The sequence below is a fragment of the Vombatus ursinus genome, unplaced genomic scaffold (genome assembly GCF_900497805.2).
Source record: "Vombatus ursinus unplaced genomic scaffold, bare-nosed wombat genome assembly UNPS02006874.1, whole genome shotgun sequence".
In the NCBI taxonomy this organism is placed as follows: domain Eukaryota; kingdom Metazoa; phylum Chordata; class Mammalia; order Diprotodontia; family Vombatidae; genus Vombatus; species Vombatus ursinus.
Genome location: NW_020946652.1, coordinates 9903500 through 9922264, shown reverse-complemented (window position 1 = coordinate 9922264; position 18765 = coordinate 9903500). Strand labels below are relative to the sequence as shown.

Sequence of the window (18765 nt, the reverse complement as noted above, 5' to 3'; positions counted from 1 at the left end):
ATGCCTAGACTATTCAGGACCTGGGAGACTGAGATCCAGGGACTCTTATCTGACTCACCCCATGAAAAGATGGACGTGTCTTTTTGTGAGCATTGGGAGTGCCCCAGGAGCTGGGCTGACATCTGTTCTGAGGGGACACAGTATGTCATACTATTCTCATGGAGAAGGCGGAAAGACATGGATTAGAACCCGTGGCCTCAAGTCCACATGTGGCCCTCTAGATCCTCAAGTGCGGCCCTTCGATTGAATCCAGACTTCACAGAAATAAAAGGATTTGTTCTGTAAAGTTTGGATTTAAAGGGCCACACACCTCCTTTTTGGTGAGGTAATGGGGTAAAGTGACTTGTCCAGGGTCACACAGCTAGTTAAGTGTCAAGTGTCTGAGGCCAGATTTGAATTCAGGTCTTCCTGAATCCAGGGCTGGGGCTCTATCCACTGCGCCATCTAGCTGCCCCCCTTTTTTGGATTCCTGTATGTCCAAGGACAGATACCTGAATCCGGGAAGACCCTTCTGAGCCCAGTTCTGCCTCGACTCTCTCATGTCTTTCATTGGGAAGCTGCCACCCTTGCCCCCTTTCTGAAAAAGGGCAGAAGCGCCCCAGCTCTGGGCTCTTTTCCCTCTTCCCTGGTCCTGCCACCTGCTGGTGTCCTGGGCATGGCTCACAGGGTCTGGTGCATCACCGCCGTGAGCTCTGGGTACAGGGGCTCTGGGAAGGGCGAAGCAGCAAGAGAAGAGGTTTGGTCAGGGGCCTGCAGCCTAGTTTAGGCCAGCCCATGCCCTCCTGTCCTTTCTCCTTACCCTGGTCTGGATGCAGCAGGCCATGTCTGAGCAGGAAGTCCACCACCACCAGGGCACAATTGGGCTTGAATTTGCCAGAATTCACAGCTTCCCTGACCTGGGGGCAAGAAGGGAATAGGCTTGTAAGCCTTGGACTCCTGCCTGCCCACTGCCAGCACGCCCCAAGGCTGGCTCTGACCTTGTCCAGGGGCCAGAGGTAGAATTCTTGTGCTTCCCCATCTCCCACTCGGGGGGTGAAGTCTTCAGGCATTTCTAGGTCAAAGGTAAACAGGCACTCTCGAACCACAGCCCCAAACTCTTCCCCATCCATCTCCTCATAAGTGTAGCTGAGGCCGGCCAAGAAAGGAGAGAGAGGAGAGAGGCCGTCGGGCGAAGCTGGGGGCTGGCCACAGCAACCCTCTGCCCCCCAGACCGGTGGTGCTACTCTTACCTGACACAGCCCACTGGCTGGGCCTGCGCCACCAGCTCGGGGGGCACCCGGGCCTCCTCCCAGCTCTCCTTCACCAGGGTTTCCTTGACACCTAGCCCAGCACTTATGCCTCCGGCTGCCTGATGGGGAGACAGGCGAGGCCCTGAGCCAGGGCATCCCTGGAGGTCCTGCCTGCTCTACTTAAGAGCCAAGGTTCTTGTGTAGCTGTCATAATCACCACGAGGTCAGAACTTAGATGGCACAACGACCCTTAGTGGTCAGTTCTATTCTTATTCCCAATTCCGAATGAGAAAATTGAGGCCAGAAAAGTCATGTGAGTCCCCAGGGTCACACAGGGTCATATTATCCTGATTCCAAGTCTAGCATGTGACCCACTGGGCTATGGGATTCCTCCTACCTCCAGGGCCTGGGCTGGAGAGAGAACCCAAGGATAAGGGGCCCACCGGAAAGCAGAGAGCCTGAGGGGTCTACAGAACGGAGGCAGGGCAGTGGGCCTCGGTGGGACTATACCAGGTTGTCCAGCAGGCCTGGGTAGGTGGCCTTGTGAAGGGACCGCCTGGCCAGCCACATGAGCATCTGCCGGGACCCAGCCCCATCGTCTTGATGGTACACGAAGGCATTGAGATGCACCCCAAACTGGAGGACTCCCAGCAAGGCTGTGGAAAGAGAGGAAGGAGGGAGCCTCTGGGCTCCTAACCCAGGACCCCAGGGCCAGCACCCCCACCAGCCCCAGGGATCCCAGGCCAGTAGCCTGCTCTCTCCCCGACTCCTCCCCGCTTTCATTGCCCTAGAACAGCCTGACAGAGGGTGGCACTCACGGGCCGCTGCTCGCTCCACGTTAAATAAGGCTGGGGCTCCAAAACTGGGCCGCACCTCATATACCTGCCCCAGAAGAGGGAGGGGGGATTAGAGTGAGATAGGCCCCACGTGGCACCCTGACTCTCCTCACTCTCCGGGCACTCACCTCATCTCGCCACTTCGACAGCCTTGCCAGGCGGCCCTGGGCCCGCAGCTGGGCCAGGACCCCCGCCACTGCCTCTGTGCGCTCCTCGGGGCAATGACCCCCTCGGACCTCCAGGCCCTCTGCCACCTCCACGAACACATCGGGAAAGGATCGCAATTCCCGGGCAACAGCTGGGACCACCAGGCCCACCTGCTGGCCTTCTACCACCAGTGGGAGGCACTGAAACCCTGAGGACCCTGTGGGTGGGCAGGTGGGCCAGTGAGAGGAGGGAGGAGGAAGAGGAGGAGAGGTGGGGGAGGGGGGGGGAGGGGGGGGAGGGGTGGGGGAGGAAGAAGGCAAAAGGCTGCTTAAGGGCAGCTGGGGGCCCAGGGACCCCCGAACTCAGAGTCTGGAGCCCCGGAGCCCCGGGCTCTGACCCCAAAGCGCGGCAGACAGGCGCCTCAGCCCGGGGGTCCCCCGGGGCTCCCCAGTCCCGTCCTGCCCGGCCCGGCCCCAGACCTGGCCTCTGGGAGGAGCTGAACTGCCGCAGTAGCCGCCGGATCACGGCCGTCCAGCTCGAGCCCGAGCCCGGCCCCAGGCCCAGGCCCAGGCCCAGGCCGCCCGCCGCCATCCCGCCCCGGCCGGCCCGGGGTCCGGGCCGCTTCGTGGCCGGCTCGGGGTCCGGGCCGCTTCGTGGCCGGCTCGGGGTCCGGTCCGGTCCGGTTCGTGCCCGGTTCGTGTTCACGGTCCGCCTCCGCGAGCCTTAAAGAACCTGGGCAGCTCGCTGAGCTTGTGACCCGCGGGGCGGCCGGGTCTGCGCCCGGCTCAGCCAATCAGGGCTGCGCTCGCTCTTCGCGTCACGTCCCTCCCTCCTCTGGGGCGAGAATTCGCTTCCATTCTGACCAATAGGAGAGCGAGGGTGGGAAGCTCCTAGGAGACCCCGCCCCTTTGTCATTTCAACTTCGAGCCGAAGGGGTGGGGATAGCGGAATGTCTACGGGGAGCGCCCGGGCCTCGGTGGGCACGGGCTGGGCACCGAGAGAGGCCGCTGGGGAAGCTCAGGGCCCCGGAGCTGAGCAGGGGAGGTTCTAACCCTAACCCTAACCTACTATGCATCTTTGGGGGGGCGGGAGGCAATTGAGGTTAAGTGACTTGGCCAGAGTCACACAGCTAGTGAGTATTATGTGTCTGAGGTCGGATTTGAATTCAGGTCCTCTTGACTCCAGGGCCGGTGCCCTATCCAGTGCGCCACCTAGCGGCCCCATACTATGCATTTCTTAAGCACGAATCCAATCGGATAAACAATTAGGAAGAGCCTTCGGTGTTCCAGGCACTGTGCTGAGCTCTGGGGTCACAACTGATAAAAAGAAAGGTTTTTGTTGTTGTTGTTGTTGTTGTTTTAGGAGGGGAGGGCGGCGTTCGGCTCGGGGCTTCTTGTTCTCAGGTGAAGCGTTTGGAGCTGCACCCTCCAGCCCTCCAAGCCAAGGGGGCAGGTGGTGTCAATTAAACCTTGGTGAGAAGGTGAGCTTCGCCTGGGAGGTGCATCTTGTTTCGTGGAGTTGAAACCAGGCAGACTAGCCGAGGCACTAGTCCAAATAACACCGCCCCTCCACCCCCACTCCCAGGAACAGCTAGTGTGAAGTAGCCAGACACTGCCAGGGCACCCTTGGGCACTCTTCACTCAGGGAATACAAAGACAAGTGAAAGAGAAGACAGCCCCTAACCTCCAAGGAGCTCCTGTTCTCTCTGAGGAGGGTACCAACAACAGAGAACTGGACCTGGAATCGGGAAGGCCTGAGTTCGAACCCGGCCTCAAATACTTCCTAGCTCGCTGTGTGAACCTGGGCGAGTCACTTCACCTCCGCCTGCCTCAGTCTCTTCATCTGTAAAATGAGGATAATAATAGCACATACCTCCCAGGATGTTGTGCCATAAAGGAGATAAGGTCGGAAGGTACTTTGCAAACTTTAAAGCGCTATATAATTGCTCGCTAATGTGGTTTCTGTTACTGTTACTGCTACTGCTGCTACTTTTTCTCCTGCTACTGTTGCTGCTGCTATCACCACCACCACCACCACTAACACCAGCAAAAAGGAAGCACGTAAGTGGGTCAGAGAAGGGGAGGACGGTCACTTGGTTTTTATTTCCTCACCTCCCTACCCTTTTGACCTTTGGATTAGAAGAAAAGGGAACATATTTGGGAGGCTTGCATGTCTGTTAAAAAGGAGTGGGGAAGGGGAGGGGAAAACACCCTGTATCTGTTTGTCTGTCCACTAAGCTAGAAAACATAGGGTAGGTAGAGATGCCTCAATGTCCCTAAGTGTTGAAGAAAATTCCAGAAAAGGAGTCAGCACTAACAATTCTGTCCTCAGAAGTCTGAACAAATGCCCAAATTGTGGGCAACAAGCATGGTGAATGAGAGAGCCTGCCACAAGGGTAGGCTTGCGCTCTGACTTCAGCTCTTGGTGCAATGGTTCCAAAGACTGGTACATGGTTCTAGGAGGGAGCCCAGCATGCTTAGCACTATGGCTTGGCTTCGGTTTGGCCATTGACACATTTAGATAGACGATTTCTGTTATGTTCTCAGCTGTCCTTTCAAATGAGGGAGAGCAGGTAAAAGACTTTGCAAGCTGTCAGTCACCCCATCCCAGAACAGTGAGGAAAACAACACACCCACAGTTATTGGTTGTCAGTTTCTTTGTCTCTGGTGATGCTTTCCAGCTTCCTTCATATGTTATTCTATTTGGAGAGCCTGTTCTTCATCTACAGGGAAACCTGAGCATGAACTGTATTCAGAGACTTCTCAGGGCAAACTTTGTGTGGGACATAATGAAATAAAGAGAGAATGAGAACCAGCCTCATCCAATACCCTCCCGCCTGCCCCGCACCCAGGAAAAGCTCATCACTGGGATCACATCAGCTTTGGGATTCACACTCGGTTGCTTCTGCCGCTTGGATTGGCGGGCTGGAGAGCTGAGCAAAAATGACAACAACAAATAAAAACAAAAACCAACCACCAAAAACCCACCCCAAACAAGCAACCCCCCCTCCACCCTTCCAAAGCCCCCATTTAAAGAGGGCTCCGAGGCCCAGAGGACCCTATTTCCTGCCAGCTGACTCCATCGTTACCAGGCCTCCAAGCAGGCTGTCTTCCTCCTCCCTCCTCCACCTTTTCAGCTTTTGTGTGTTATCTTTTCCAGTTAGACTGTAAGGTCCTTGGGGGCACTTACCCCAGCCCTAGTCATATAATAAGTGCTTAACAAATATTTGTTATTGTATTGATAATTTGGATTAGCCACCGGGTTCAAACTTGGTCTAAGGAGGCCCAGAGAGTCCTGGGTCACACTCATCTTCTCTTGGTCACCTTACAATAACATAAAGCATTTGTTCTAGCTTACTTTCCAAAGCCAGGCTAGCTACATCTACCCCTCTGGCTTCTAAAATATCCCCAGGGGTTGGGAGAGAAAGTCTTCTCGTGAGCCATACAAACTCAAGCTAATGGCAGAGGCAAAGAGACCCCTCCCCTCTATTTTTAGGCTTCTCATCTTTTTTTAGTCTCCAGCAACTAGTGCTCCAATTCCATTTTGACCACTTAAAATCAATTAGTTTTCATGAAGGTGTATTTATTTCAATACTATAGCAAGAAAAAAATATAAATATTCCCCCCCATCACCTTGGGGAACATTCTTGTCTCAGTTTCTACATAGCATTAGCCCCACCAAAACTCACGAGATTGGACCAAGGACAGAGGTCACGTGACCTCTAGGAGAGAAGGGTCCAAGGCCCCTTCCCTTACACCATAGTCTCTCACTAGACTACACATTGTGAATAAAGGACCCCAATTATGAATAAAACAGCTGAAAGGACTGAAGCCAGAGAAGCTGCTTAAGGGCTGTTTCTGTGGTCTGTCATGCCTCCACGTGGTTATTAGATAGGGCCCAGTTACTGGAACCAGTCCACAACCTCTCCTAGGGACTTTTATTCCATGATGTTGATACAGTCCCAGAAGCAGGACCCTCTCTCTCTCCCTCTCAACCTTCTCCCTGTGGGAGATACTGTCCAAAGGTCTCTGGCCATGGGTTAGACCCCCATTACAATGAGAACGTCTGAGGTTTTTTTCAAGCCTTTTTCAGATACTGTGAGAATCAGTTCCTTAATGCATAAGAAGGGTTTGTCTAACCATCTCCACATCACGGCATCACAGAAACAGGAGGGAAAGATACTTTTCTGCAGAGCGGATATGCTGCCATCTGCTGGGACACTTTGGAATTGCTCTGCCACGGTTTCTGCTACCAGCGCTGGGAGGCTACCTGTGTTCTGGAGCTGTCTTTGGCTGCTGTTGACTCTTCCTTCGTATTCTCATTCTTCTGTGAGATGGACCAGTACAAATGCACCCCATGTAGGGAGCCAAAGGCCGATTGTTATCTGTTCAACCCTAACTTGTCTTGCCCATCGCTGCCCAGAAAAGAATTCATCTCTGATTTCATTGTTGCTGTCACTGACTTATTCAAATCATTCACCCCAGCCCTTTCCTGGGAATTCCTCCAGGATCTCATTTGATCTTTGTGTTAGAGTGAGAAAATTCTGCACAACTACTATTGAAAAGGTATCGGCTAGTACCTGGGCCACGGAAAGGACTTTGACAATCTTCCATAACAGACTTTGAGAAGAAGAGTATATGGGATACAGCTCATGAGTTTTCTCTGCAACTATACCAGAGCCACTATCCCAATTACATACAGACGGAAGCAGTTAGTTATCAATGGGGGACACAATTCAAAATTGCCTGTCTATGTACTGTCATACCATCTCCTTATTATATCAAAGATCAAAATTAGTAGTGAAAAACAGAATTAATAAAATGGCTAAGAAGATGGGACATTGGGGCAGCTAGGTGGCACAGTGGATAGAGTACTGGCCCTGGAGTCAGGAGGACCTGAGTTCAAATCTGGACTCAGACACAACACTTACTAGCTGTGTGACTCGGGGTAAGTCACTTAACCTCAATTGCCTCAGCAAACAAACAAAAAAAAAAAAAAGATGAGACACGCAACACATTCAGCTCCAGCCTGCCCCATTTAAAACAGCTGTTTACACTGAACACACTTAGACACAAACTCTAATCACTTCCTAGGGAAGTTAAAGTGCTATCAATCCACATAACAAGGAAAAAAAAGGAACTAGAAAATACCTATCCAGCAAATATATGCTTTGCCAACCAGTTAGAAATGGAAGTGAAGGGCAGTTGGGTAAATCAACTCATTTAAAAATATCACATTGGAATATTAGGAGCAGGATAGCCCTAAAAATAATGAGAAGTGGTGGAAATAACCAGTGAAAATTGTGCTTGTCGATGTCATCATCCCATGGTTTCAGTTATCATCTCTCTGCAGGTGACCCTCCTTCTGCTTGTCCAGCCCTAATCTCTCTCCTGATCTCTAACCTCACATCTCCAAATGCCTAACAGACATCTTCAACTGGGTTTACCATAGACATTTTAAACTTAACATGTCTGAAACCTAATTCATTCTCCTTTTCCCCAATTCTTCCTAAATTTTCTATTACCATCACTGTCCTTTTTATCACCCAAGCCGGCAACCTAAGTGTCGTCCTCAACTTCTTACTCTCCCACCCAAAACCAATCTGTTGCCAATGCCTGTCAATTTTACCTTTGTAATATCTCTTGAATATGGCCCTTCTCTCCTCTGATACTGCCACCACCCTGCTGGAGGCCCTCGTCTCCTCACACAATAGATGGCTGGTTTTTTTGCCTGCCACAAATCTATCCTCTCTTCAGCTGTCCCAGGGATCTTCCTTAAAGCACATACTTAAGTATATCACCTCTCCCCTATTCTCTACACTCTAAGGATTCCATATCACCTCCAGGATCCAAAATGAAATCCTCTGCAGGGCTTTTAAAATCCTTCACAAAATAAATAAATAAATAAATAAAAATTAGCTCAGCATCAGAATGGGGGAAAGGTGAGCCTTAAGTACAGACTGATTGGGGAGGGGCCAAGCAGCTTGGAGTGATGGGAGGAAGGGTCCAAGGAGTGGCCAAGCAGTTTGGGGTGAGGGGAGGAGGGGTCTAGGGAGATCTGGATGGGGGTGGCCAGCAAGCTGGGGCGAAGGGAACACTGGCGCCTAGCGAGGATTAAGGGTGGGAATGGCCAGGAAGGCAAAACCATGGGAAAGCCAGTTGATGGGGGAGGTGGTTGGAAAAAAAAAAGGGTCCAGGTGAGAATTTCCGTTTGGAACATCTGAGTGATTGGAACAGACAATGAGAATAGATAGTGAAGGGAGCTGGGAGGGGAAGTTTGCTTTCAAAGGGAAATAAGGCAGTTTCTAAAACTTGAAGGGTTTCCTGGGACCAGTAAACAAAACTGAAGCTGGGTTCTTTTTGTCAAAGAGAGATAAGTGAGTCTACAAGGAATCTAAAAGGTTTAAGGTTTTTCTGGGAATTGTAGGTAAACCTCTTCATTAGTTACATCAATTTCACATCTACATATGGCATGGATGAGCCTTGGTTACTTCTGGGCTGAGTCCTCCTAGATCCTGGGGCCTCAGCCCTGGACTGGTGGCAAGCCTGTCCTGGGTTTTGCTCCTAGACCTCCTGGTAGCTCCATTTCCTGACTTCTCAAAATTCACATTCTCAATCACCTAAAATCAGGAAAAAGTCAATGCAGAAAGGCTGGGGTTTGCCGGACACCTGTTGGCTTCTTCTGGGGAGGGTCACTGCATGCTTTTTTCATCTTGCCAGAACTCTTCCAGGCAGGAAGGAGGCACAGTCACTAGCTGATTGGTGCCTTTTGAATGACCCTGTTGTTCCTGGCTGCACAGCCAACCGAAGAGGCTCCTCTTCGTCATGTGGCCAGCTCCAGGATGTCTGCACCTGCTTGCTGCAAGGCTCTTGCCTTTCCCTAAGTTGGCTCCTGAGCCCCTTCCACATGGGGGAATAAAACATCTGAGTTCGCTGATGCCACTTCATCAGCCCTTCCTTCTTTTGGTACCTTAACCACAACCCTTTAAAGGTTCTTCCTCCCTTCTCTTCTGTGCAACATCCTTCCACCTTCCAACCTCTGGACACAGGTCGGGATGCAACCTTGCTTCTTCAGATAAGTTTTCTTGGTAGAGAGGGATGACATGTGGTGAGGTCCCACGTGTGGCAAAAGGCTATTCCCTCGCTCGTACCAGGGGGGTATCACTGTGTGGCCCAAAGTGAAGCAGAAGATGCATCTGTAGCCTTTTCCTTCCACCCTTCTCCAAGAGAGACTTTGCTTCCTGCCAAGAGGAGAAGCAGGAAATTGAAACTGGAGGCCACTCTGCTCTCCTTAGAGAGAGGGCTAAAATGGTGTCTATTGGTTCCCTGTTAGTTTAGGCGATGTGATCAAGCTCAATCTAACTTCTCATTGCTCTGTCATTATTAGGGGAGGGAAGGAGGACCCCAAGGTTTATGTCCAAGATTTGACTCCTCTCCCACACCAGTTCCACACATGATGAATAGCCAAGAAGTTCATTTATCCAAATCGCTAGCAAAACAGAAACCAGAGAAGGTATACAGAGAAGAATATATGTTAGGCAATACAGAGTGAAGGAACTTTCCCATTGAGAGCAAGGTAACTCAGAGAGAGAGAGAGAAACAGACACACACACACACACACACACACACACACACACACAAACACAAAGAGAGAGAGAGAAGAGAAGAGAAAGAGAGAGAGAGAATGAGAATGAGAGACAGAGAGTCAGAGACACAGAGAGATCTCACCTAGATTTCACCCAAGGGGAAACTCCTCACAGTCTCTGGTGCAACAAGCTGGGAGTAGGGATGTGATGGAGACTGCCAGCTCCTATCATGTCTTCCCAGAGTCTTTTCCTCCAGTAATCTGAAATGGGCTTGGCCTCTTCATCCTCCCTCTTAGAGTTGGAATTCAAATGTATACTGCACTCAGACTGAAGAAGGTTGGATCTCTCCTGCTCTCACCCTAACCTTCATGGAGGGCAGGGTATTTGCCTATGAGGAGAGAGTCCCACACCAATGGACTTTGGGACTTGGGTTCTATATTCTTGGTTTTATACACAGAAACCCTCCTTTCACTGTTGTTTCCAACAGAACACACTATTCTCACTGATTACTTTGAAAAAAAAAAAGAGATGTAACCCTCAAGTCTCTTTAACCTTTCTTCCAGGAGTCAACTGGCCTGTGTCTTGAGCTCATTCCAATGTTGCTTGCCCAAGGCAGAAATATAAACATCAAACACTCTGTGTGGGCACCTTCAAAGTTCTCCCTACTCTAGGCTTGCTGAAAGTGAGATTCTTAGTTTTGGTCATGCTTACTAGTAGCTTCCTTGGGGAACTAATGTGGCAAAATTCAGGTGTTTCTGTTTTGGGGTGATATGTTAATTGCACCAAGTCTCGGGGTGTTTATTTTAGGGCTTTCTCCCTGAGATCCATGATTACTCAAAACAAACCAGCCTGACAATCTGTAGAGGAAGAACTGGGGGGATGAAATAACATCCAAATGACACCATCCAATTGGTTGGATTGTCCATCAAACTGGCCTGTCAGTGCCTATTTCAGTGACAGGAACAGAAGATGGACAATGACCTGGACCCTTAATCAAACAGGAAGAAGAGAACAGATTGGGTGGCATCTGAAAATGTACAGAATATTTTTACTGTCTTCAAGCTGATCCTCAAAGACTCAGCTTTGGAATACATTTCTGTTCCTGGCCATGCTATAAGACTATGAACCTAGGAATGCTTCAGTCTCTAAGGAATCAAAGTGGGAGAGGTGGGGGTGACTCAAAGTGTAATTCAGAAAGCATGATAGGAATCTGTGATGTCTTCCATGTAAGACAGGTTATCAAGGTCATCATCAAGGAAACATTGACAGAAAAGGAGATGGGATGGCCATGATGCTGGAGTAGTGCCTGGATAACTAGAAAAGGTCAAAGGGAGAAAACCTCTCTCTTTTCTGAGCAGACACTCTGAGGGAGTGAAGTGAATCCTTCACTGATAGCCAGTGAGACAATATGATAAATGGGGAATAGCCTTAGGATGACCTGTTCCTCTCCCCTTCTTGACCTCAGGCCCTGAGAAATGGGCCTGGGTCTGTGGAGTTTTGTTCATTCTTTCCCATTCTAGGCATCTGGAGGAGAGTATCCAAAACTTGTCTGGAGCTCCAGAGATCTGGGTGTCAAGGTCTGCTGTTGCAGCTGACCCATTGCTGACTTCCAGAAAAGCAAGGATCTGAGGACTCCAGTCCATCAGAAGTTGGCTTTGGAATTTGGAGCTATGCCCAAAGGGCTATAAAACTGATCAACTGTATTGATCCAGCAATACCACTGCTAGGTCTATATCCCAAAGACATCCAAAAAAGGGGAAAGGACCTATTTGTACAAAAATATTTATAGCCATTCTTTTTGTAGTGGCTAAGAACTAGAAATTGAAGGGATGTCCATCAAGTGGAGAAAGGCTAAAAAGCTGTGGTATATGATTGTGATGGAATATTATTGTGCTATAAGTAATGACAAGCAGAATGATTTCAGAAAAAACCTGGAAAGGTTTTTATGAACTGGTGCATAATGAAGTTAACAGAACCAGGAGAAAGTTGTACACAGTAACAGCAATATTGTTCAATGAAGTACTGTGGATGACTTAGCTGTTCTCAGCAATACAATGATCCAAAGACAATCCCAAAGGGCTAATGATGAAGCATATCATCCGCCTTCAGAGAAAGAACTGATATTGACTGAAGACAGACTGAAGCACTTTCTTTCTTTTTTTCTTTTATTCAAGTCTTTTTGTTCAAAATGACTAACATGGAAATGTTTTACATAATTGCATATGTATAACGTATATCTGATTTCTTACCATCTCAGGGGGGGAGAGAGGGGATGGTGGGGATAGAGGGAAGAGAGGAGACTGGGATCCCTTTTCTCCATACAGTCTTTGTCTGAGACCAGGGAATATAGAAGACCTTGAAACTAAGCAGAAGGATTTAAGACAACTCCAAAAGACTCACGATAGAAAATGCTGTCCACATTTCAAAGTAATCAGTGAGAATAGTGTGTTCTGTTGGAAACAACAGTGAAACGAGGGTTTCTGTGTATAAAACCAAGAAAAAGAACCATGGCATCTGAATGCAGATCAAAGCAGACTATTTGCTCTCCTTTTCTTTTCTTGTTTTATTTTGTTTCTTTTATCTCGTGGTTCCTCCCATTAGCTCTAATTCTTCATGACTAATAGAAAAATATGCTTAATATGAATGTATAAGTAGAACCTATATCAGATTGCACACTGACTTGGGGGGGGGAAGAGAAGGAGGAGGAGAAAATTTAAAACTCAAGATCTTATGGAAGTGAATGTCAAAAACTAAAAATAAATTAATTAATTATTTAAAAAAAGAAAAGAACTGAGGGCACCTCCACTGTTTGTATGAGGTTTGAGGCTGAGTCAGGGTCATGCCCTGGGACATTCCAGGGGTTGGTAAGTATCAAATGCAACTAAAACTTTTGGGAACAGTACTGGAGAATTGGACACCATGAAAATGGATGCATGAAAAGACTGAAAAAAAAATTTCAGAAAAAATAAGGTGAGGCAGAAGCAGAGGTCAGAGTATGCAATAACCATGACCCTATCAAAGAAGATGTGGACACATAAGAGTTAAGGGAAAAGTAAGGGGAACTAAGGGGTCCAGGAAGTGTGGTGGTGAGGTGGTGGGTATGGGTATTGTCTAAGATGGAAGTCAGGTATTCAGATAGAAACAGTCGTTAAGGTGTGTGCGTACCCCATGTAGGTATGTACACACATACACCTATATGCATGCATGTGTAGTGCTGGTATACACTTGTGTGTATATGCATGTGCATGTACATACACATGCAAATATAGGTATTGTATGTGTATATACATGTGTGTGTCATGATAGTGTGTGCATTTATATAACTCTTCAAGCTTTGCAAAATTCCTTACAAATATTTTATCTTATTTGGTCTTTACAACAACCTACTTCTAACCCCATTTTATAGAGAGGAAACAGGCAAACAGAGGTTAAGTGATCTGTCCAACCACACAGACTGGATTTGAACTCGTCTTCCTAACTGTAGAGTGAGTACTCTATGCACTGTGCTACCTAGCTGCTTCCATAAATAGGTATAGTTGGAGTCACTCACACCTACCATGTGCCAGGCACTGTGCTAAATGTTGGGGATACAAAGAAAGGCAAAACCACTGGGCCTGCTCTCAAGAAACTCCTCATCTTCTGGGAAAGACAACATATAAACAACTATGTACAAGCAAGATGTATAGAGGATGCATTGGGGGTTATCTCAGAGGGAGGGCACTAAGATTAAGCAGGACTGGGAAAAGATTTCTTGCAGAAGATGAGATTTTAGCCAAGGCTTGAAGGATGTCAAGAGGCAGAGATGAGGAAGGAAAGTATTCCAGACATGAGGCACAACGTATAAAAATGTTCAGTGTCCAGAGATGGAATGTCCTTTACAAGGAACAGTAAAGAAGCTGGTGTCACTGGATTAAAAAGACATGGAAGGGAGAAGGTGTAAGAAGACTGAAAAAGTAGGAAGGGGACAGGTTATGAAGGGCTTTAAAAGTCAAACAGGATTTTACATTTGTCCTGATGATAATAGAGAGCAACTGGAATTTATTGATTAGACAGAGGTGATATGGTCAGACCTAAATTTCAGGAAAATCAGTTTGACATCTGAGTGGAGGATGGATTGAAATGGGGAACACTTGAGGCAGGCAGACCCCCAAGAAGCTATTGCCATAGTTCAGATGTGAGGTGATGAAGGTCTGCAGCAGAATATTGGTAATGTCAGAGAAGAGGAGGAAGGTTGGGACTGTAGAAATACCAAGACTTGACTCCTGATTGGACATAGAGGGTGAGAGAAAGGGAGGAGTTGAGAATGACACCTGAGATGCCAGCTTGCGTTACTGTGAGAATGTGGGTACCTTTGACAGTTTAAGGGAAATTAGAAGGAGGGAAGGATTGGGAGGGAAAAGTAATGACTTCAGCTTTGGACGTGTTGAATTTAAGATGTCAATGGGATATCCAGTTCAATATTTCTAAAAGGCAGTTGGAGAAGAGAGACAGATGAGGACTGGATGAGTAGATCTGAGAGTCATCTGCATAGAGACAATCATTGAAACCCTGGGAGCTGATGAGATTATCAAGTGAAATAGTCTAGAAAGAAAAGAAAACAGGGTCTGGAGTTTTGGCACACTCCCACTATTAACAGGCATGAAGCAGATGAAAATCTGGCAAAGGAGACAGAGAAGGAATAGCCAGACAGGTAAGAGAAGAACCATGAAACATCAGTGTCTCAAAAACACATAGAGAACCAAGTATCAAGGAGAAGTTGAGGGACAGTATTTAAGGCGATAGAGGGGTCAAGAAGGATGAGGATTAATTGAAGGCCATTGGATTTGCGATTGAGGTCATTCATAACATTGGAGAGAGTAGTTCCAGTTGAATGATGAGGTTGGAAGCTGAACTGCAGAGAATTAAAAAGAGGAAGAAGAAAGCACTGAATGTAGATGATTTTATCAAGATGGAGGAGAGACATAGGATGACGTGTGGTGTGGATGGATAGATAAAGGAAGGAATTGTCAAGGATGAGGAAGACATGGGCATATTTGTAGGTAGTAAGGAAGCAGCCAGTGGGCAGGGAGAGATTCAAGATTAATGAGACAGTTGGGATGATGGGAGGGGCAATCTGTTGGAGAAGACAGTGGAATGGGCTCACTTGTGCGTACGGAGGGGCTTGCCTCGGTAAAGAGAAGGGCCGCTTCTTCTGAGATGGACATGAAAGAGGATGTCATTGCAAAGGGCATGTGTGTGATGGGAGATGAGAAGGAGGTGACAAGAAGTCACCCAGAGAAGGACCTCACTTTTTTCAGTGAGGGGAGAGGGAGGTATGGGAGGTTTGAGATGGGATGAAAAGGTTTGGAAAAGTAGCTGTGGTCATGCGATAGTAAAACAATTATGATTACCTTGCTGCAGGGTGGATCCAGTTGAGATGATATAACATAAACTTGTAATGGACCCAGTGAGCACAGTTTCACGATTTTCTCCAGCTTTGTTGGGCAGCCCATGAGCTGGAGTGAAGGAAGCTGATGGTAGGGGTGATCCTGGGCAGAGGCTTAACTGGGCAAGATCTTTGATAGGGTAAGGGGACAAGGGGCTCAAGAGAAGAGGGCAGTGTAGAGTTGAACTGGGTCATGAAGGCTGGGAGAGGGAAGGGAGTGTAAAAGTGCAGGGATGATGGTCTGGAAAAGAACTGAGGGATGGAGAGACTGGAGATCACAGTATGGTTGAAGAACAGTATTTGGAGTTGTCAAGTAGAAGGAAAAGTGTGTATGTGTGTGTATACATTTATATTACCTGTGTGTAGATGTACAGATGCATACATAGATCTTCCATGACTGCACTTGCTAGGTTTTCTCTCCTGAGGCTTCATCTGCCAGGAGAACACCAGCACAGAACAAGAAATGGAGGTTCAGGAACTGATGAGGAGGATGATCGATGTAAAAGCAGCTGCCTAAAGCTTTCTAGTGTTGAGTGCAAGAGGACATTTGAAAAACGTCTTCAGTGATATTTGCCAAAAACTTTAGGGACACAATGGAGGCTACTAGGTGGCAAGGCCCTTGTGCTATGGCCCCCTGAGCAATGGAATCCCTGGGGTGGGGGTAGGGGTGCTGATGATGCTGGAGAAAACATCCCACCTGCCCCACTCTGGCTGAACCCAAGACCTAGTAATGCTTCATACCCTTTAATATTGAAATTCAAAAACAAAAACAAATAACCAAGAACCCAAAGGAGAGGGTCCCACCAGGGCAGATGGGCATCTTCTCTGTCTCTTGGAGTCATAGTGAGCTGCTCTGAGCCCAGGCCAGGGTCACCCAGCCAACCTGTGTCAGAGGCAGGATGACCTCAGGTCCTCCTGGCTTCGAGACAAGCTCTCTATTCATGATGCCAGGAGGGGAGCACCCGTCTTGTGTCTGGAAGGAAGGGAGGAGCTTCAGTGAACAGATGTGAGGGGACATTTACTCCAGGTTTCCAGGATGGGGTGAATGAGAGCCTAGGGATAGAAAAGGGAAAGATGAGAGTGGAGCCGGTGAGTAGGTAAGGGACATTAAAACTGGAAAGGCAGCCTGAGGCCTGGCAGGGGAGGCCCTCTGATATCAGGAGAAGTTTGTGTCTTGAGTAACATATTAGAGGTTACAGGCAGGGCCTGATGTGACTGGAGGCAGGGAGCCCAGTTAGCAGCCTCCTGCCATGGTGCAGGCCAGAGGTGATGGTGGTCTGAACTAAGGGGCAGAAGGTTTTGATGTGGCCCATTGGATCTTGGGCAGTCCGTTGCTCTGTTCTGAGCCAGTTTCTTCATCTATAAAAAAGAGTTTTCAAAGTCAGTCAAGAGTCAGGAGTATCAAGCACCTCTTACGTGCCAGGCGCTGTACTAAGCGCTCCTCTTACTCCAAATCTTGAGTCTAAGGGGCAGGATGGATGTGTTATTATAGTTCCTCATTAGATACATATGGCCTGTATTTTCTGGGGCAGAACACTTCCCCTCCCTGAGCGTCCGTTCCCTCATCTAGAAAATGAAGGCATTTGAATGGATGGTGTCCAGTGTTTCTTCCTGCTCTGCAACCTGCAAGCCTGTAAGACGGGTGGTGGCTGTGTGAAGTCCATGAACTATACTTTATGGCCCAGCTGACCTTGGTTAGGGTTAGGATCGGCTCCCTTTTGGATTCTCAGTTTCTTCATCTGTTTTTTGAAGGTCTGAAGGCCTCCTCCAGCTCAAATTTCTGAGTCATGGGGTTGTTTCCCAGGGGAGGCTAAGCACCAGCTGGAAGCTGAATTGGCAGTAAGGGAGAAGGGCTAGGGAGACCCTTCTTGGGAGGGAGAAGAGGAGGGGATTAATTGGCAAATCCCCAAATCTCTGAACCATTTGTGTCCGTGCTGGAGTAGGGCCCCAGGGCCCCTGCCCCACAGGTTGACTTTCCAGAAGTGGAGCACATACAGCCAGGGGAGAGCCTAGGGGCTCAGCTGTGCCCCTAGGGCTCCGGACCAGGAACTTTTAATGACTGACATTCTCTTGTATGAAATCCCTGAGGCTGCTGGTTCCTCAGGCTCTGTGGAGCAGACCAGGAGGGGACATAAAGACCTTGCCAGGCCCAGTGGGGCCAACAACGGCACCACTCCTTGGCCCTGGGCTGCTGCCGCTACTCCTGCTCCTTCCCTCCACCAATGCCAGCGTCCTCATGAGCCATGGCCTCGGTCGTGGGGAACCTGACTTCCAGAGATTGGGGGATCTTATCCTGGGAGGTGTCTTTGCTGTTCGTAGTCATCTTCACCAGTTCCTGCCCCACAGGGTTCTGGGTGCCCAGCCAAAGCCTGAGAGGTAAGCCAAGGCTGGACAGGGAGGCAAGGAGAAATTCTGGTGCCAGGCTAAGAAGAGAGTGAGAAGTCAGGCTGAGTGCTAATGGAAGGGAGAACATCTTGTATTCCCAACCCTGCAGCTTCATTTCAAGGTGTCTCGGTTTCAGGGTTCCTGTCCCTGTTGTGTTGGTAAGGACCACAGATCATCAAAATCCAACAGTATCATTTTGAAGAAGAGTCAGTAGGATCCAGGAAAGAGAAGGGAGATGACTGAGGCCATTTCAAAGGTCAGAAGGGGCCTTCAGTATTTGAACCCATGGCCAAATAACCCAAATTTTAGTCTAGTTCCTGTGCCACTGTAAGTTAGCCCTCTTTTTTAAAATCCTAGTTCCCCATCCCTAGAAATGAGTCATTGGTTCTGTTAGCCATGTTCTTTTGCGTGTGTCCCAGCTTTAATCTGCTGATTTGTCTCCTGCTAAATGGTCAGTGAGATTGCTTCCAACTCCAAACTGGAGGAACCTAATTCTTACATATGTGTACCTCCAATCTGAACGCCCCATTGTGTCTAGAGCTATAGCGAGGAATTGGGGAACCTGTGAATTGTACGGTTCAAATCAGTGGTGAAAATAATCAGAAATTCCATCAAGAGGGAGGGAGAAAAAGTTGATAGAACCAAACCTAGTCGTGTCTGTGCACTCTAAAAATCACTGCCCTGGTCATGGATTCAGGGGAACGGAAAGCTGGCCCAGGCCATCCCACAGCTACTCTGGAGCAGGAAGCATAAATGGTGCACACATCCTCTCTGTCACAACTGCAGGATCTCATATTCGGGCTGACATGCCCCTCTTTCCTGCCATCCCCTAATGCCTGCAGGCCCAGCCCTCCCTCATCCATGCTTGGATGTCACCCCAGTAGGTCTAGGATTACGTCTTTCCTAGCTTTGTATGCCTTCTTTATGACTCATTGGCACACATGCCACCTGTCTCCCCTCAAGACTCAGGCTTGCCGGAGAGCAGGGTCTCAGTCCACTTCCCTAGTGACCTGACTGTTTCTTCTAGGCTCACATTTCTGTAGCCTCTTTTGGGGTGACCCAACCTGAGGCTGCCAAAGTGCTTCACAGCCACAATCTCCTGTGATCCTCAGCAAGTAAGTGGTCTTTTTCAGATGATATGAAAGGACTGCATCCTCC

General features: G+C 48.6%; 1 protein-coding gene across 1 annotated transcript; it reads right to left on the bottom strand.

The window, feature by feature from the left end:
- Positions 1 to 386: 386 nt before the first annotated feature.
- On the bottom strand, positions 387 to 17460 carry LOC114033368 (nudix hydrolase 24, chloroplastic-like). Its single transcript, XM_027848870.1, has 10 exons — positions 17362 to 17460; positions 2974 to 3199; positions 2692 to 2934; positions 2194 to 2429; positions 2048 to 2111; positions 1740 to 1885; positions 1230 to 1348; positions 978 to 1125; positions 800 to 896; positions 387 to 707 (listed from the first exon to the last, which is right to left on the bottom strand). Exons 1-10 carry the CDS (start codon positions 17458 to 17460, stop codon positions 661 to 663), a joined length of 1425 nt encoding a protein of 474 aa, XP_027704671.1. The 3' UTR covers positions 387 to 660.
- Between the last annotated feature and the right edge of the window lie 1305 nt (positions 17461 to 18765).

Excerpts from the sequence above, each read along its gene's own strand:
- LOC114033368 (XM_027848870.1), bottom strand. The coding sequence starts at position 17,460 with ATGAGGACGCTGGCATTGGTGGAGGGAAGGAGCAGGAGTAGCGGCAGC. Across the intron at positions 1,349-1,739 it reads CAGGCCTGCTGGACAACCTG|GCAGCCGGAGGCATAAGTGC; the intron begins GTATAGTCCCAC and ends TCTCCCCATCAG. Across the intron at positions 1,126-1,229 it reads CAGCCAGTGGGCTGTGTCAG|CTACACTTATGAGGAGATGG; the intron begins GTAAGAGTAGCA and ends GGCCGGCCTCAG.